The following is a 19,156-nucleotide window of genomic DNA, read 5'->3' on the forward strand; positions in this document are numbered from 1 at the left end:
TACATGTATATGAGTATGATGTATGGAGCTGTTCAAATTAAGTAAAAATACTAGTACAACAAGTGTTGTCAAAAGTAAATAATCTGAATGTGGAACCAGTTGTTCCATATACTGTAGAAAATTTCAGTAGAAATGTTATTTTAACATTGAAGCCCTGAAATATTGAATGTATTGTTCTAAATTAGATATTCAATGAATAGGTCACTGGAATATTATGGAGCGCAGTTAATTCATCATGATGTAGCATCTAGTTGTGAACTGCTATTCAATAAAATTTATTAGAACTAAAACAAATGCAAGTTTTCAAGTTTCTATTTGTCAGTATAACGAGGAAAATAAGGAAAGAGATGTATTTTTCTCAGGGTAATACGGCGATTTAATAGAATGTGTTAAATCTGAGGAAATTGCATTTCATGGATTTACTTAATGTCAGTGGGTTTAGACCTTATTTATAGATTTAAAAACGTCCCTTATTTTGTGACAGGCTGTATGAATATGTAGGAAATTCTCTACTGATAATTGTAGGAATTATTCTTTTGGTATATTGATATTTTTTGTGTTGTGAACACAAAAATAGGTGCAAGTCTTAGAATACTAGGTTTTTCTTTTCTACGTTGAGGATTGTGTACCGCATATCTTCTGTAGTGTATTACTAGTTTGTTAACACTTGTTAAATTGTTACACTACAGTTATGCAATGGTTTACAGAGTTCACAAAATTATTTTTTATCATCTTGAGAATTAAAATAATTTTTCATCTGAAATGTGTGAATACTTTTTGTCTCAAACACAACCTACAGAACAGAACCTTTAGAAGACTGGAAACCGATTTTTAGAAAAAAAAAAAACTACATTACAATGGCTTGAAAAAGATATTTATATTATCTAAAACATGTATTTGGAATTATGAATTACATTTTTTCAGTATAAAATGCATGTATGTATGTGTATGTACGTCTTCACACATTTTAACTTTATGGTACAATGGTATACCAGCTCTCAGGAGACAAGGCATCAAACAGGTAGCATATCAGCTGCTCGGCCTGGTGGAGAGAACACAACATAGATAGTCTAAAGGTGCCTGTAAGCAAACAGCAAAATGAGCAATACTTGAAGCACCAACTGAAAACATTCATGACAATATAACAAATGTTAATCAGTACACCTGGTTGATTTCCATAGAGCAGCTAAAGTCACCTGACTTGTAGTCTTGTAAGTAAAATGCAAACCTTAAAGCAAAAGCTGACTTATATTCATGATTTACCTCTTTCTCACTTTCTGGGTAGATCATCGTTTCCCCCACTTTCTGTAGGTCTGACCTCTCCTTGTAAATGCTGTTGTAACAACAAAATGAAAAGGTAAAGGGTTATTTAAAAGCAAATATTCTAAATGCATGCACTGAGAGGTTCGAGTTGTCTTTTTCCACACCTCTGGAGGATCAAGTCAAAGCGGGTCACAACCTTTTCCCCTTGAAGAGCGATGATGAGGCAGGGGGCCGAGTGAAGATGAGTCATCTTTTAAGGATGCAAAGAGATAAAGGATAACTCAACTGCTGATTGCACTGCACGAGAAGAAAGTAAGTTCTAAAGCTTATTTCAAAGCCACACTCCTCACCCTCTCATTTCCACTTGATAACAGTATCCTGGCGATGTGTTGCCTCTGCTCATTATCCAGTATGGTCAACCTCCCTGCCACCAGATGGCAGCCTGACCTCAGCAGCTGCTCCAGCATGTCCAGCTGAGATGGCACTTTTAAGGGTAGCAGCAGACAGGTTGTTTGCCAGAGAGCGATGTGTATCAGGGTCCCTGGTACTAAAAAAACAAGCCAAATTGGACATTGGTTTTCTGCAGAGTCTAAAAAGGTCATCTGGAACTGAGTCATATTTCAACATCAAAGTCCCAATAAATGATTAAATAATTTAAAGGGACCCATTTTTCTTTTAGAAGTGACTGAACCATGCAACCTGAATACAGGCCATATCATGGGTCTGCAGAGTGTTAAGTTTAAATGAAAGTTACATACACAATACATATATATTATAGTGTCTCTGTCCAAACCTCCATTTGGTCCTGGTGCCATCAGAGGTGACAGACCTTCTTTGGCTGCAGGGGCCAATGTGCAGCTTTGCTCACGCACTACAGAAGCTAAAGAGTCTGAACACAGGCTAAATATCTGAAACAAGAAATCAACAACAAACATAAAGTAGTGCAGGTGACAACTTCACAAAAGTTTGAAGTCTTATGCTGTGTGTGACATGTATACCTGCTCTTGTCTCATTATGCTGGTTTCAGCACAGCAGAGCCCCCCTGGGAAAAACCTCTTGACATCCTGAATTGCTCTCTGATATGTTCCCGATCCTATGACATTTGTTTATTGACATTTTACTGACACATACGCAGGAATTCTATTCTTACTGGTTTATCTCTGTGGATTCAGAGTTCATGAATGTGAGCCAATATGTGGCGCAGGGCACTGATCATACTGTAGATGCTGTAGTATGAATGAGCCATACCATAGCAGGCTGTCCACAGGGATGAGTCCTCCTGGCCCAGCATGTCCAGAAGCCTCTCCACAGCATTTTCCCCCTTGAGGCAGACAGCCAGTGATGAGCCAGAGCACAGGAACTGCACACGGGCCTCCAAGTCTGAGGGGTCCTGTACAGAACAAGTTAACCCTATATGAATTATCAGTTGGCATGAACAGAGGGCTCATTTGTCAATTAGACATTCTAAGTTACATTTTCCGCAGACAGTAGTGAGTTAGCATCACTTTTGTCCAGGGTCACTACTCGCAAGCCCACCAACGTGAGACCACTCTGCTGGAGTTTGCAGAGTATCGTAGCCGGAGTGTGATTCCAGACGCTCGGTTTGAAGAGGAACACAGTGAGCAGCATCTGTGGATCTGAACAGAAAGTTAGCTTGTTCCTGCTCTACAGTATCACTGAAAACGCCAATATATATTCAGAGTACAACATCACATTTATCATTTGCTGCTTTTACAAGTTATACAACAAATATAGCAAAATTAGTGCAAAGAAAAAACTGAAGCACAAGTAAGTTGATAAAAATCTAGTTATAGATTACACTAACTAATACCTGAAACATATCAAATATGTTTATATGGTTGCTTTCCCTCCTTTTTTACTTTTTCACACACAGCCTTGTATATACACCCACTCAGCAAACTTACCAGGAATCATCTCATGGTCAAAGAAGAAGAGGGAGGCTTGTCTGAAAGCCACTTCAGGTGTGGGTGACATCAGGACGCTCAGGTCACCAGGATAATCGTGTGGTAGGAGCTTCTGCAGTAAAGCAAAAGCATCCGGTCTTCTAAGAGCACACAATAGAGCAGGAGATGACATCAGACGGTCCAGACTGCCATGGTACAGCTGCTCTCCCACCTCATAAGGACTCAGCCCCTGGGCCTGAAGTCGAGTCAACACGGGCAGCCACTTCAGGCCAAGCAGCTCAAATGGTGAATATTGCACACCACCTTAAAAATCAAGGAAAATATAAGCAGAGAAGAATGGCAACAAATTTCCGCTTTAATAGCTCTTCATAAATGTCATACTCATCAAGTGCCAAATACAGGTTAACCTATCGTCTTTGTCATAGGATGCTTTTTACTTAATTATATCAATACTCTCTCATTTGTCTTCTTACACATAAATAGATTTTATTGACAACAGTTGGGTTAGTAATATTTCTTACTTACACTTGGATGCATAAAGTAATTCACTCACATACTCATTAATTTGCTCACTTGCTGAACTGTGTGGGTTGATTTGTGTATTTGACAGTGTGTTTGTTTATTTACTGCTGCCCCCAGTTCCAAAACCCAGGACAGGCTGTGCTATGAGAAATACATAGGACCTTCACCCACCTTGTGGCCTTTCTGTCAGCACTCTGTGTAGGAGGCTCAGGCCTTGGCTCATGTCCTTTCCACACAGTGTCAAAATCACCACCTGCTCCATGTCAGACTTGAATGGACACTTTTGCCGTGACAGGATCACATCGGAAGGATTTGGCACTGCCCACATACACCTAACTAAAAAGAAAACATATATACATAAAAAAACAGTAGAGGATATTCTACTAGAATCTTTACTTACATTGAATTCACAGTGCTTACCAAATATATGGAACAGGTTGCTGTTGTAAGGCACAGTGTGGAAACACAAGCTTGGCTCTACTGCCTGATCATCATTACGTCTGGAGCGGATGCAACCCAGAAGCTGTTGTGCCTCGAATTCTCTCATCAGGGCTGAAACAATATGGCAATTGGACAAAATTATTTAAATGGAAATATAATTAGCAATGCAGACTTTGCACATTATCTGCAGTTTTTAGATAATAAGAAGTCTTATTGCATATCATTTTACACTACATATTTTTAGCCATGCTAACGGCATTCCAGACTGAAAAATATCAGCAACTATTGATTCCCATGAAATTTTGGTCCCCCGAGTTTACCTCGGTGATCCCCTGACTTTTCCTTTAGTGCCCCAGCAGGTTGGCATTTTTGCCTGTTAGTGATATCTTGACAACTATTTGATGGATTGCCATGAAATTTGGTGATGAATCCTAATGACTTTGGAGATCTCCTGACTACATCTAGCGCCACAATGAGGTGAAATACCACATGAATTGAATTGTAATTGCATGAACTGCAGATGTAACTTTATCCTCTGAAATTTTTAATTTGTCCAAAGCTTTGATTTATGACCAAGTTTGTGTTATATGCTAATTAGCAAACGTTATACCTGCTTAACATTAACATGTTAGCATTGTCATTATTAGCATGTTAGCATGCTGACTAAGCATTTAGCTTTCAGCACTGCTGTATCTAATTATAGCCTCACAGAGCCACTAGCATGGCTGTAGACTCTTAGTTGTTGCTTTTCATATAATTTACTCGATGAATGATGCTGTAAATATAATGTGAGATGGAATTTGAGACCTGCTGGCAGAGTAACACTGTGACACAATGCATTTTCTTTCCTCAGTATCAACACCAGAGAGTGAGAAGGCAACTCTAGCTCCTCCTGATCCAGGGGGACAATAGGTGGACTGCAATACACAAGTGCCTGAGGAAAACACATACAGGATTCAAGACTGTAAAAATAAACATTGGCCATAGCTAGAAACATTTGAATGCATCAAAAAATTCACCATCTGAATACATTTACTTACAATTAAAGCTACAGTTTCTATTATGATGCAGCCTAAATGTCCTCATTTCAATACAAGCTCAAGGGTGTGACAACCATAACCATTACTACTGTCCACCTCCATTTTCTCTAGAAAATGGTGAATTTCCCAAGAGAGCAACGAAAATAAAAATATATCATAAATCAGAGATCAATTGCTGACTTTGATTCATGAGGTTCAATAAAATATTGTGTCAGCTCCCCATTCTTCTATTTTATTCTATCGCACATTTGTTTACCTGCTGGTTGGTGAGTCCCAGGACTGCAGCTCCGTTACTTTGTAGCTGCAACCTCTGCAGCCCCCTCAGACTGAAGCCTCTACGTTCACATACAGCCAGCACTTGGACGTAGCAACATGGAGGCACAATGGGTGACACCACAAGGAGCATGTCACCTGTGCAGGGGGAGAGAGGCGGGTGGGCTAGCAACTCTACTCTTTGATACTCACTGCAAACAAAATTTCCCTTGGGACAGTTAAGATGAGAGTTGAAAATGAAATATGGACACAATACAGCGTTCCACTTGTGACAGTTTCAGCTCCTTGCTGAGTTACAGTACCTTTAGTTGTAGCACACAGAAGGGCGGATGATCTTACATTGAACAGGTTGCATCCAGCTCTGTCTCCTGAAGATACAACCCTACAATCAAAAGGGAGTCTTTTATTCATGTGCTTAAAGTGACTGATTATATCACTATTATAATACAAAATCAGAGTCACAGTAATACAAAGGACAAAGGATAAGAGGACTATACTGTAATATGTAATAAATAAGATCTCTATTTCAGTAAAACTTAACTCTTTGAACAATAAGATTTAGATTTAGAGGTGCATGATTTTCAACTATATTTATCCACAGTTACTTTGAAATAGTTGGTCAAATAATTGGTCAACATAGTCTAATAATAAATTTAAGAAGTTTAAAGAAAAACCTTACACAAAGTAAAAATAATACACCGTTGAATGAATTTTTGCATTTTGGAATTTTGACAAACTTATTAGGCTGGCTGTGATTCTGTGTCCTTCCTCCTCGAAGCCGTCCTGAAAACCACAAGCACAGCTCCTTGTGGACTTGACTGGCCAGTTGAGGGGAGTACAAGAGTGGAGATCCTTGACCTCTGCAGTGGGTTTTAGAAGTTGGCTCTGTCTTCTTGAGCAGCATAGGATCTAAAGAATTGGTTAAATCCTTCATCACTGAGTGAGCACGAGGGCCCCGAACAGCTAGAGCTAGGACAGGCCAGCAGGTCTCATCGGCTCTTTGGATAACTGGTTCAGCACCTATGAATCAGATGGAGAGTTTTGTTTTCAAATACTATTTTTATTCAATAAAGACATTTGCTTTGATTTGATGTTACAAAGGTCCTGGGCCACAGTGAGATCCAGGGCGGCATGTACACCAGACCTGTGAGCCAGAAGGAAAATTACTGAGCACTTTTATAACAAAGGGCTTCAGGTATTCTTACCAATACAGTTACTCAGGACCCCCTGTGGTGGATAAAGGAGCCGCAGACCACACACATCGAGTCCTGAGTCGAGAACGAGCTGGAGGGTATGGTGTGTTATGATGGGATGTAGGGAAAAGGCACACCACAGAGTGAATGATACCTACAACAGAAATGAAGGGAAAGTTAGCATAAATTCAGTTCCTGCTACATCAGTGACTCACTGTTTCCTGAGATCAAAAGACAGCGGTTGGAACGGAACAACTAATGACAAGGTACAACTACTGCACTTTTGAAGGGCAACGTCCTCACCTCTGTGTGCAGCTCTTGTGCGGTCTCTCTCCCCTTACAAACACACTCCTGAGTTTCCACAGTCTGCCAGTAAAACCCTGGACTGAGACCAAATGTCCTATCTATAACCTGAAATACAAAGCCAAGGCAACAAAATACAGTCAACAGAATGCAAAATCATCTGAGTGCTTGGAAATATATAAAATCTCTGCAGCAATCCACCTTTTTGTTTGAAGTGGCAGAGATAAAACAACTTAAATAAGAAGAAGGCAGGTGGATGGGTGAGGTCGGAGGTAGCCAGTGGGCAATTAAAGCGAGAGGGGTCTCGGAGAGGAATCTGCAGACATGTTTATGGAAAGGTGCATGGATGTCTGTGTCCCTTTTCTATAAAACAAACAAAAAAACAGCATCAGCACCCAGATTATTACACACTGTGAAGCCTAAACAGTAAGTGTGTTTTTGCTATTCACCCTTGGTGTATAGCTGTAACGAGCCACAGCTAAAACATGCAAAGCTAGCCCGTCCTCAGTCCACAGCTGCTGGAGTCCTGTAACCCAGAACGGGACCTTTGCACCAACTTCATCTTCATCATGATGAGGGTCTGGGCCAACCTAGCACACATAAACAAGTGTCCCTGACAAGTTGAGGCATGAACTCAGCTTTAATAATAAACTTTGGCATATGTTCGGAAAGAGGAGCCACTGCACACTAACCAAAGACAGAAACCAAGCCACAAGAGTGTTGTATATGTTTGCTTTGGTTACAGGATCCAGATATTTTCTTTTTCCATAAGATCTGCCTTCAACCATACCAGGACTGGAGAGACTGACAGTAAGTAGCATGCACCCCTTACTTGCAATATCTGCTGGAAGTGTACTGATTGACTGGAGATGAGATGCTTCCTGCAAAACAAACCATTAATAATAAGTGTTGGCACTTTTTAAATGATACTGTAAATTTTGAGTAGTTGTGGTTACTTACAAAATCATAAAGAACATCAGTCTTTTCAGCAGCTGGCTGCTTCTCTCTGACAGATTTAGTCGGACGATGTATTTTCAGTTCCTTGAGAATTTGCTGGTGTTCATGTTGTAATGTCTGCTTAACTTGCTGCCTCTGTCGTTGGTCTCTAACAGAAGCATCATCATGGCTAAGATATTAAATTTATTGTAAATGATGTGCTGAATGAATAAAGAAAAAATCCATACCTCTGCTGCTTTGGTTCTTTGGGATATTTATTCCCATTTCCATTCATCTCCCTTATTTTCTGAAGCAACATACTCTTGCCAGTCACTTCCCTGGAAGCAGAAAAATGACAATATGAACTCGGACAAAATGTGCTTAACTGAAGCATGACAAATGTTTCCAATGCAAGATATATTTACCTGTCCCCCGCCCGTGATCCAATATGCACTTTAAGATTGGGTTTCTTTGCAGGTGGTATTTCCTGGTGAGTGTTGTGTTTGGCTGGTGACTTGTAATCTGATGAAAGCTTTGGGGATGTTCTTGGTGGTTTTATTGAAGGATCAGGGCAGCGCAAGTCAATATAAACTGTGGGACATTCCTGGTGGCTCAACTGCAACTCTGTTGCCATGTTTTCAAATGATTTATTGCACACATTATTCTGTCTGTAGGAAACAGGTGATTATTATTATTATTATTTTAGGGATTTGGTTACAAAACTTTATTTGTTATGTTAACTTACCTAATGTGGTTAGGATTTTTCACAAGATCTGACACAGACTGGCTCTTGCAGAAAGCAACAAGCTTCTCCATTATATTCTGGGACCTGTCCTTGTCACCATCTATGAAGAGAAATTGGTTTGAAACTATAGACACAGCAAATTCACAACGTAAAATATTAAATAAATAGGCCCATAATTATCTACAAACCCTTTATAGATCACTATTGCTATAATGAGCACAAGTAAGTATCACTTACCTGCATGTATTTTTGCAACTTCCCCTGACACACCCTGTTGCAGAGGCAGCTCATCTTTGAGATTTTGGAGGACATCATCCAAATCCCACTGATCAAGCATCTGAATGTAATTTAAGTGTGTTAAAAAAAGGGTATTTTTTTGGATAAAAACAGCACCTTGTATTGAGAATATTTACCTGCATCAAGCATAACTGGTGAAGATGATCTTTTTACTTTACCAAACTCACCGCAAATGAGAGAACAGGAAAACCCTTATCAGATTTAGTGTTGTCCACATTTGATTTTGCATCCAGCTTGACTCTGTTCAACCCCACTAGATTTTTCTCACAAGCACTTGCCTTTATAATGGAGACACAGAGAAGGAATGAAAGGAAATGATTGATGAGAGTGCTTTACTGTAATCTCATCAGGACAGTGACTGCAGATGAATATAACCCACCTCAGCAGCAGTACCAGAGTGCTGTGTACCCCAGTGAGTTGCAGTAGTGCTTTCTAAAATTTCATCATCCAACTTCACACTCTGGCTGCAATTCTCTTCTGACCAGCATGTCTGTGCGAAAGGTTTCAACAGCTCCTGGACTCATACAAACACACAGACAGTTTATGTCAGGTCAGTGGGTCCTGACATTACTAGCATTATAACACTCTTGAAAATATAATTGAATAACCTCCAGTTCAGCATCTTCCATTGGAAAACTGTCCTCCTGGGTGTCTTCAGGGACCTTCAGAGAAAGACCAGCTGGTCTTTGAAAAATTGTGACAATCCCTTCATCCTCAGACTGTAAAGACGTAACATTGTTTGGTGTTATCTGCTTTAGCTAACGTGAATTATGCTCGTGACAGTTAGCAGATGTTATCACTTTTTCATTTTAGGAATAAAGAAACAGCCTACCGATGAAGAATTAAAGTTGATGGTCGGTATATGCGGTTTCACTTTCTCCAGAATTGAATTCCAATGATTCAGCTCCATTTCCAGCGGCCATAAATAAACCAGAAAGAAAGATAAACCTGTGTTATGTAACTTTGAGGAAAGTATTTGAGGATCCTTGGTTACCACTGGCAACAGAAAGCTTCTCTGCACGGCACGTGAGCCTCGTCAACACTGCTGTGTTACCTTCAGGTGTTGTCAGAAATATCGCCACTAATTTAAGCCGCACGTAAAATCACAGGAAAGTGTTTTGCACCTGAACAAACAATTAACCTACAAACACGGTGCTGTGGCTGTTCTTAAGAGAGAGAGAGAGAGACATGTCCGAGGTAGGTTAAGCTCAGTAGTCTGTAACAAATATAGCCAAGTGTTTATATATACATCAGTTCATGAACATGCTAGTGTTCTGACGTGGTTATTTGCAGTTAGATGACAAGCTAGCTAGATGACTATTGTGCTAAATTAATACCTGTTCATCTTTTGTAGGTGCTGCGTGACTAGCCAACTGTTTGACTGAGCAGTATACATATTCTGCTACTATCCAGGTACATATTTCATGTGATTGTGTTTGTTAGCTATATCATTTTCTGTGTTTTTTTTCTGTGAAGCTTTGCCAGTTTTTTATGCCTGGGCATACTATCAGCCAGTAGGTAACTTACTGTTGTGTCTGCAGGGAAGAAAATTAGCACCAGCCACCAGTCAAATGCTGGTAAAATATGCAAGTGGCTGGTAGATTTGCTTCACTCTCTATGTTCACTCAAACATATGCCAAAAAAAAAAAAGATGATAATCTATTGAGTAGCTGGTAAAATTTGAACATGCACTAACCATTTGGCAGGTGGACAAAAAAGTTAATTTTGCACCCTGTGTGTAGTACTTTTTGGGAGGTGGGGAGTAACTTACATGAAACATGCTTAATAAAGAGAAGGCACACACGTTTTAATCAATTTATTGCACTTCTAAGACAATTTCCTAACAGTTCAAACTACTTTAAAGTAACAAGCATTACATGAAGACACCAGCTGTACAGATATTCATAATTCCTCCTGTCTGTAATTTTTTGCCACACTTTTTGTACATCCAGCCCAGTCACATAAATTATATATATTATACCTTGATGTTTTAAAGTTAAAGTGCCATTTAAATGTTTTGCATAAGGTTAAGAAGCCAAACATTAACCTATGTTTACATATCAAATTACAGGGCTGTGCCATGGTTTTGCTGACTTTTCTGGCTCGTTAGCACGATTTTCATTGTCCCAAAATGCTCATGACCACAGTAATGAAAGTGCTGTCCCATAGTAATGTAAATTTGATACTTTCTGTGTTCAAGAGTATAAAGGGAGGTCCAAATGGTTCATAAAGGATAGTATATAGAGGAATAGAATACATTTTTAAATATATTAAAACATTTTGGACAATACATCACATTTAAATTCATCCATTGTTTTTATATCTTTTGCAAAACTGTCTCCATATCAAGCAAACCGATCCTTAAGCGGTAAAACTAAGGTATATACAGTCTCTTTTACTCTCTAATGTCAGTATAAATTGAATTATCTCAAAGCATTTTCTTGTGGATTGAATAAAATTCTATTTTCTGCAAAGAGGTGGCAGCTTACTCACTGTAGTTGCACTTTCCCACAATCACACATTCACTATTAACATAAAACTCCATAAAGCTGAAGGAAAATTAAAATGTTTTTTGTTGTTGTTGTTGTTATTGTTGTTGTTTTTTTAATTGAAAAAAAAATCTTCACAATCCTTCAAATATGTTTTGAAGCAAATTTTCTGTAAAGGCTACAGATGACAATAATTTTTCTGTTAATAGTCAATGTGAAATAAGAACCTGAATCACACATCAGTATTACAGTTTTAATCTTAAAATCTGAAAATTAAGTTGTATTGTTGAAAATATTACATGTGACAATTCTGCAATATTCTGTCCTGTATGCCAACTAATTATATAACCATGTATGTGTGTGTCTGCTTAGCAGATTTGGAAGTGTTCATTGTCAATATCCCGTAGGTCCACACCAGCTAGATTTGGTGGGCTGGTGCATGTAATGTTGTTGTATATGGTGATAGTAGTGTCAGGCTCTTCACTCTCTGCGTGGGTCTCCACTTGCCGAGGTACCACCAGTGGATTTCTCAGGCTGTAGTTTCTGAGTGGGAGGGCACCGCAATCACATTTCCACCGGTTCCCAGACAGCAAAAGTTTTTCCATACTCTCTGGGAAATCAGGGACCATGCTTGTCAAGGCATTAGATCTCAGGTCTAGATAGCGCAGCCTTGGAAGTAGCTGCTTTGTGCCATTTTGTAAAAACTGCCGACATTCATTGTTGGACAATAGCAAGTACTCCAAATTCTTTAGACCAGAAAATGTGTTGCTTGGGAGAACCTCCAGCTTGTTGAATCTCAAGTCTAGTCCCAGAAGGCCTACCAGGTCTACAAAGCTCTGGCGTTCCACTGTAGAGATGTTGTTGTATTGCAAGAAAAGCCTTCGTAGACCAGACAGTCCAGTGAATGCTTGAGTTGTGATTCTTGTTAGGCAGCCTCTGTCCAGATGAAGGCTGTGAAGATTCGACAGGCCTTTGAACACTTGGTCTGGTAGACTGTGGAAGCAGCTTCCAGACAGGTTGATGACAGCCACATGAGACAGGCCTGTGAAACTACCAACTTGTGCCTCCTGTACGTTATTTTGCTCTAGCTCCAGGACCTCCAGATGACTAAGGCCTTCAAAGATCCTCTCGCCCAGGGCTCTGATCCTGTTGTAGCTGAGTCGTAGTTCTTCTAGGTACTGCAGATCACGGAAAGTCCTGGGCCTAATTCCAGTGATAGCGTTGTTGGAAAGACGCAGCACATGAAGACTGTGCAGTCCCAAAAAAGTGTCGTCATGAAGAGCAGTCAGTCTGTTTTTTGTGAGATCCAGCCATCTGAGTGACTTCATGCCTACAAAGGCTCTGGGAACCACTGTCACGATCTGATTTTGGGCCAGGTAAAGCTTTTGCAGTTTAGTGAGTTTAACAAACACATTAGCCTTGATGACCTTGAGATAATTTCCGGTTAGATCCAACTCTTTGAGCTCAGCAAGATTTTGGAAGAGCTGTGGCTGCAAGTAAGCAAGCCTGTTCCCTGCAAGAACAAGCTCTCGTAGACCTTGGAGGTCATGGAAAGCTGTCTCAGGTAAGACTGCTATTGAGTTCCACCCTAGGTTCAGAAGCCACATGTGTGAAAGTCCAGCAAACAGTCTCTCCTCGATACGAGTCAGCTGGTTGTTATGCAGACTAAGTGAGGCAAGGTTAGGTGTGTTCTCGAAGATAGTACCCGGTAACGCCCGCAAGCGATTTCGCTCAAGGTGAATGTGTGCTAGTGACCGAAGTCCTTTGAAAGCCTGAGGGTCAACGGTCACCAGCTGGCCACTCTGCAGATTCAAAAAGTCCAGATTGGTAAGATCCTTGAAAGACGATGCTGGGAGTGAGGTGAATAAGTTGCCATCCAGCCAGAGAGAGTGTGTGGCTGGCGGCATATCAGGTGGGATTTGCGTGAAGTTTCGAGCACTGCAGTACATGTTGAGCTCCAAGCTGTATTCATCGTGCAGACAGGTGCATCCCTTAGAACATGGAATTGGCTCTTCGGTCACCTTCTCTCCGGCTGTGTCGGGGTCTGACAACACCAGTGATGTTCCCAGTACCCACAACACCAACAGCACAATGGTTCGCATAACAGCTGTGTATAGAGTATTAACATCACTCAGTAAATTCACTCTTGGACATTTTTACAGAATGGTATAAAATATGATGCTTTGTTATATATTTAATTATAGTTTTTTCAGAAAAATGTAATTGTTAATGTTTTGCTCTTAAGGTATATTGCTTACCTTAAACCCGAGAGATCTTGATTTAAGGTGGACAGGCTGTGAAATGCTGAATGACCAAACCTTGTGCAATTGTTTGTATGCTGTATGGAAAGTCGGCCAAGCCCCCAAACCTTTTTCGAAGTCAAGTGCACCGAATGTGTACAATTAACCCATTAATTTCCATTAGGTTTGTGCTGAATGTTGCCAGGAATTTTTCATCTTTTAGAGGACAATTAGCTGGCTATCACTAATATCAACTGTGATCATTTAAAATCCATAACCCTTAATGTCATTAATAGTTCCACTGTTATAAAGTTATTAAAATGAGACCATACTGTTCATTGGCTCAATATGGTGACAACAGTACTTTCTTGAAATCTCTAAGGATTATATATACACATACCTCATTTATCCTTAATATATCACACACATCCTGTATTATCGACCTAAAAAGAGATTCAGTGAAAGTAGCCTTTGGTGTTTACTAAAGTCAGGGTCCTGTCACTGAGTGCATTTACTGTAGATTGTAACTGATATACAGTGGTAAAGAGATAAGATGAACCCAGTGCACTAGACCCTTAACTTAAGTAATATGACTTTGTATACATTACCCATTTAGAAAGCACCATATTACCAAGGGGTAATATGAAGGGGTATTGTATGCCACTTCATACTCTAGTTAACACCTAATATTACATATTGATTTAGAGTATAGTTAACTAATTATTATTATAAGCAACCCCCTTGCCGTAATGCCTTGTTATATTTGTATAAATTCAACTGTTATTAGGCTGTCTGTAAGAGACTTCATGAAAACTGTTATGCCAGTGCCATTCCTGTTTCATTCACTTATTCGACAGTGCAGGATGAGGTCAGTTCCAGAGGTCCATTTCCTAATCACGTCTATGATTGTAATGACTAACTTACTGTTTGTTTTTCCCTTGGTATCTGGGTTCTTTTAGACAGCCATGAACCGGTCGTGCTCTAAAGGACAACCAAATCCAGATAACACTGTGTGTTTGCATGTAAATTTCATTGACTGACTTACCAAAATAGGATTCATAACAATATGGAGAAATTAATTTCATTGAACACATCCTCTAAATTAATGTATGTCACTCAAGTCTGTCCAATTTCCACAGAGAATAAGTAGGCTAAATCTGATTCTCTTTAGGTAGGAAGGGTATGTGATGCGCAAGACAACCTCGACGTCTCTAGTAGCCTGAGGTTGCACTCAGTGGATTTACTGAAAAAACATTACCTTATCAATAATTGTAATTTTATATGGGAGTGAAAATAGTTCTTGGATTTATTTAATAGTCCCACACAGATTAATTTAGATGTATGCATCAAATTCATTGCCATTTAAGTTTAAATCCAAAATTGATGTTTTTAAATGTGTAATTAACTGAAAAGTTTTATATTGAAGGATAAATATGGCACACATTTGGACAGTACACAGTGTTTTTCTCGAGTATCTTCTGTTTTCCTGTAGTATTATTTGATTTTTTTGTTGACAAAATACATTTGTCATATACCAAAAAGAAATACATGTCATATTTATTTTTAATGGCATGTCAAATGTGGAAAAAGACCAATGCATGCATATATCTGCATATGTCCCATCAATCAATCAATCAATCTCCATTTAACTAATCCTGGAGGAAGTTGTGATAATCTTTACTGAGAAGACTAAGGAATCTATGAATTCAAATTTTTATTTCTTTTGCCAGTAGAGAGCACTGCTGGCTTGTTTTCATGTCTAGGCCCAACAGCATGGTATGTCCTTTGTCTGTAAAGGGCTCTCGAAAGCTTTTAAAAGAGAGTTTGTTTTATTTTAATGGTCAATAGAGCATGTGCCGGACATAGAACATGTTATGAGTTCAATCTTGTCAGGTAACATTATAGAGCCATAGTTCTCATATGTCTTGACGTCTTTGGATAATGTATATAGGCTATTGAAGAGGGCTGTTTTTGTTTCATAAAATGAATATCACATAATTATACAAACAGAGAAATAAAACACTGCAGTTTCAGTCAAAAAAAAAAAAAAAAGCCACACCAACTGGCTGCGATAGCGAGTTGTTTCATGATTGTTGTTCCCCTGACAAACACCTCTATGTAACTGACTCATTCAATGGCATTCAACCAGACACAAAGGTTCCCATGTTTTTCAGTTGCTGTGAGCTTCCTGAGTGGAGGAGAGGAGTCTTAATAGTGTGCGGCAGAGCCTGCTGCTGTGGCTCTAAGTGTCTGACTGGGCTGTGTCTTGCTTTCCTCAAATTACTCTGGATAAATTATTGCTTCCTCAGCAGTGGAGAACAGCCCTGAAAGGCATGATGTCAATCTAAATTGGACCAATGCATGCTGATCAGTATTGAAGCCCATCATACCACCTTCTTCAGTGTACTGCTCTGCAAATAAATGTCATGAAATGCCAAAGAAGACTAATACAATATTTCAGCATAATTTAAAACATAAACTGTACATAATGAGCCCTGAGGTTGATTCGGATGCTGCTTTTTTAGGCTTGTTTAAGTTACTTACTGTAGTACATCTCTTTATTGACATTTTTAACCTTTTTCTATCAAGATCACACTCAGAAATCAAGACAGTTTAGTATTTTGCTGGTGTTTTTAAGTGTAGTTTATTATATATATATATTTTATTATCATTTTATTTATTTTATTGTACTGTAAATGTATTATAGTCGAAGTGTTGCTTCACAGATTGGGTCAGTTTTCTAAACTCATCTCAACATGGCCAGTGATTTTGTCGAAATCTCTGTTTTGGTATTATGCTAACAGGTGCAGGTTGAAATTCTTCACTCAACCTATCAAAAGTGGAATTGTGACTGGGATCAATACCGTTTATTTGTTTTGTGTTTATGTGTCTTTGCTTGGGCTGCTCTCCAAGTAGTTTGTACAATTTACGGTTAGGGCTGATTCACCTTTGAAACCATGCAACATTTCCAGTTAACCTTGTCAGACATAAAACACTGTGAGATAAACAGCTCTGGAAAGATTTACTAAGATGTACCTGCTGTAGTTTTGTAAGGCACAGACAGCCAAGCACCACAGTACAATCCCAAGTGAACCTCAGATAAGTACATAAAAGCCAGCAGCTGAATGCAGTAAACTCAACCTCAGGATGAAATAGCTTCTTAATCCAGACAACCATGAAGCAACAGATTACTCCTCCTGTGCTGGTGCAGTGGGCCTTCGGATATGCATAATGTTGGACCCTCCTATTGGTCTGTTGCACATGACATGGAGCATAGCGGTGCATACATTCACGAGAGACAACCGAAGGAATTATTCTCTGTTCCTCTGTTCTCTGTTGCTTTAACAGGGCCCACACAAAATGGAAAGGTTAAAGGATAGAGCTTTTCTTATTCTCTGATATTAACTAAGTGGAGAGGCTTAATTGAACTAAATCGTTTTCTTTGTCCCTACACAGGCTTCAAGTGAGAACAATCCAGCTTAACCATTCAAGTGAAGTAAGGTAAGTTGAGTTGAATGTGAATATTTTAATGTCAAACATACACTGAGTTTCTATTAAAGGACAACAGGCTCAGTCAACACTGCCATCCACTGGCGGATAGTTGGACTGTTATCCCTTCACAGCGACTTAAAAACTGAACAAAGACAATATGTCGTCTTTTAGAGAGACAACTCTAAAAAAAAAAAGACATGGTTGTTCAGAGCAGACTATATGCTTGCAGTGAGCGGCCTTTCACCCATGCAGGTGATCATGGTTCAGCGCCGATCTGAACCCTGGTGCCACCTCAACACTTTGACAGCCAAATACCCTCCACACCCCTGCGGTGGCTATTAATAACACTCTGAGCTCACAGTCAACTCACTGCTTTCTAGGAGGAGAGAGAAACCGTCGGCTTTGTCTCGACATCTGGAAAGTGCCAGAACTCAGCCACTGTGTGATCATTGTGACCAGAGCAAATCATTGCAGCTGATGACCCAATTATGTCCTTCGATTTTCCAAGTTAGCTTTGTGAAACAGACTGCTATCAGATCCTTGTTTGGTGCATAACATTGAAGAATTAGTATATGGTAAATAAGTTTAATTTAACTTATGAAATATACAATATTGTGTTCATACATGAAGCAAACTTCAACATACAAGGTTTAAAATGCTCACTGTAAGTCATAATCAAGCTACATGAGGGATTATATCTCAATGAATAAAAATACTTTTAAAATACAGAATTTTAGCTTTTCTTTCTTTAAGAATTCAATTTTGTTTGTTTCCTAATGTTACGAGAGGGAGAGATGCTTTCTAAATGTGTAATCTCAGAATTTTTTGTCCTAGAAGGATGAATGAGGATGTAGAATTAGAGAGTTGTGCAGTTATTGATTGTATTGTGGAACTGATCATTTATATAACAAGAGACCTTTTCTGTGGCTAGTTCTATTTGGATAATTGACAAAGATTCAATCATCTTATAGAGTACAAAGAGGTTGCTTTTCACCCCATGCACTAAAACAACTTTATTGGAAAATGAAAGATCTGCCTCTTCCAGTAAGTCATTTAGTGTTGATGACTTATTTTTCATATTTAGTTCTACTGCCCATCTTGATGAGTAACTACCCCACATCTCATGATTCTTATGGTTCTTTTCCAGTCTTATTCACCTCTGACTGGTAAAATAGAGAAGGGTTTCAGTGATATGATTGGATAGTGATAAATTCTTTGATGATGTGATGTTTCTTTATTTGGGTATTTCTGTAAAACTAATACATTTGTAAAGTGGATTGCAATAAACTGCCACAGCTGCCAATTTGTTGGCTGTCAAAGAAAATAAGTGTCTCTTTTAAATCCTCTTTCCTCATTTAAATAGATTCAACCTTCATTGAAACACTTTCATTTCTTCTCCCTGTCATCCTGTCCTGTGAAGGTATGCCCAAGCGATTCACTCACACTGCGTCCAGGTGTTTGCTGGACTCTCACAGATATCTCGGTGTCCTGCGTGCTAACACCATGTCACGGATGAAACCTGTGACTTTGCTGAATAACCTTGAATACACCCACATGCTGTCGGCTTCTAAGGCCTGGAAGAGGACAGGTGAGTAACACTTCACGTGCTCAACAACACAGACAAAGACTGTCTGAATTAGCTGCCAGGAGGAGACCTGGATCTCATTCAGAAGAAGATAGAAAAGCAGCTGATGAATCCCAGGAGGAATTTAGACTCAGAAAATCTATCTAAAGTCTCTTTTAGCTCTCTCATTCATTCATATATGTCACAAAACCTTAATGTGACATGCAAACATATTGATTCAGGGACACAATTAGTGGTTATTAATACTGTACTTATCTTGTACTTTTTGATTCAGTCTTTTTGATCATCATGCGAGAACAATGCAGACCTACATAAATAGGCTGACCCACAAAAGGGCTGACAAGTACAAGGCTAGATTCTTATGTTGAGATGCTTCTCTAACGGTATATGGAACTCACCCTTCCTCTCAGAC

The 19,156-nt window shown here is 39.2% G+C and overlaps 3 protein-coding genes across 5 annotated transcripts in view; 1 reads left to right on the top strand and 2 right to left on the bottom strand.

Moving 5' to 3' along the window:
• Positions 1–825: 825 nt before the first annotated feature.
• Positions 826–9,946, bottom strand: LOC137168477 (dynein axonemal assembly factor 8). Its single transcript, XM_067571083.1, has 29 exons — positions 9,771–9,946; positions 9,547–9,657; positions 9,318–9,452; positions 9,106–9,216; positions 8,879–8,978; positions 8,642–8,741; positions 8,322–8,564; positions 8,145–8,234; positions 7,921–8,065; positions 7,653–7,841; positions 7,410–7,550; positions 7,162–7,323; positions 6,961–7,068; positions 6,670–6,811; positions 6,202–6,484; positions 5,767–5,846; positions 5,448–5,602; positions 4,959–5,085; positions 4,131–4,262; positions 3,882–4,046; positions 3,189–3,491; positions 2,737–2,900; positions 2,512–2,653; positions 2,262–2,356; positions 2,057–2,171; positions 1,614–1,810; positions 1,428–1,513; positions 1,264–1,333; positions 826–1,042 (listed from the first exon to the last, which is right to left on the bottom strand). Exons 1-29 carry the CDS (start codon positions 9,846–9,848, stop codon positions 974–976), a joined length of 4,038 nt encoding a protein of 1,345 aa, XP_067427184.1. The 5' UTR covers positions 9,849–9,946; the 3' UTR covers positions 826–973.
• A 97-nt stretch (positions 9,947–10,043) lies between these two features.
• mrtfbb (myocardin related transcription factor Bb) overlaps positions 10,044–19,156 on the top strand; it is a 79,833-nt gene continuing 70,720 nt past the window's right edge. For all 3 annotated transcript variants that reach the window (XM_067571086.1, XM_067571088.1, XM_067571087.1), the window contains exons 1-4: positions 10,044–10,135; positions 10,293–10,351; positions 17,124–17,168; positions 18,580–18,747. The gene's annotated coding sequence lies outside the window, so the exon portion shown is untranslated. The remainder of the gene's footprint in view (positions 10,136–10,292; positions 10,352–17,123; positions 17,169–18,579; positions 18,748–19,156) is intronic.
• igfals (insulin-like growth factor binding protein, acid labile subunit) lies at positions 10,740–13,788 on the bottom strand. Its single transcript, XM_067571093.1, has 2 exons — positions 13,686–13,788; positions 10,740–13,534 (listed from the first exon to the last, which is right to left on the bottom strand). Exon 2 carries the CDS (start codon positions 13,527–13,529, stop codon positions 11,796–11,798), a length of 1,734 nt encoding a protein of 577 aa, XP_067427194.1. The 5' UTR covers positions 13,530–13,534; positions 13,686–13,788; the 3' UTR covers positions 10,740–11,795.

Source organism: Thunnus thynnus, chromosome 17, assembly GCF_963924715.1.
Source record: "Thunnus thynnus chromosome 17, fThuThy2.1, whole genome shotgun sequence".
NCBI lineage: Eukaryota > Metazoa > Chordata > Actinopteri > Scombriformes > Scombridae > Thunnus > Thunnus thynnus.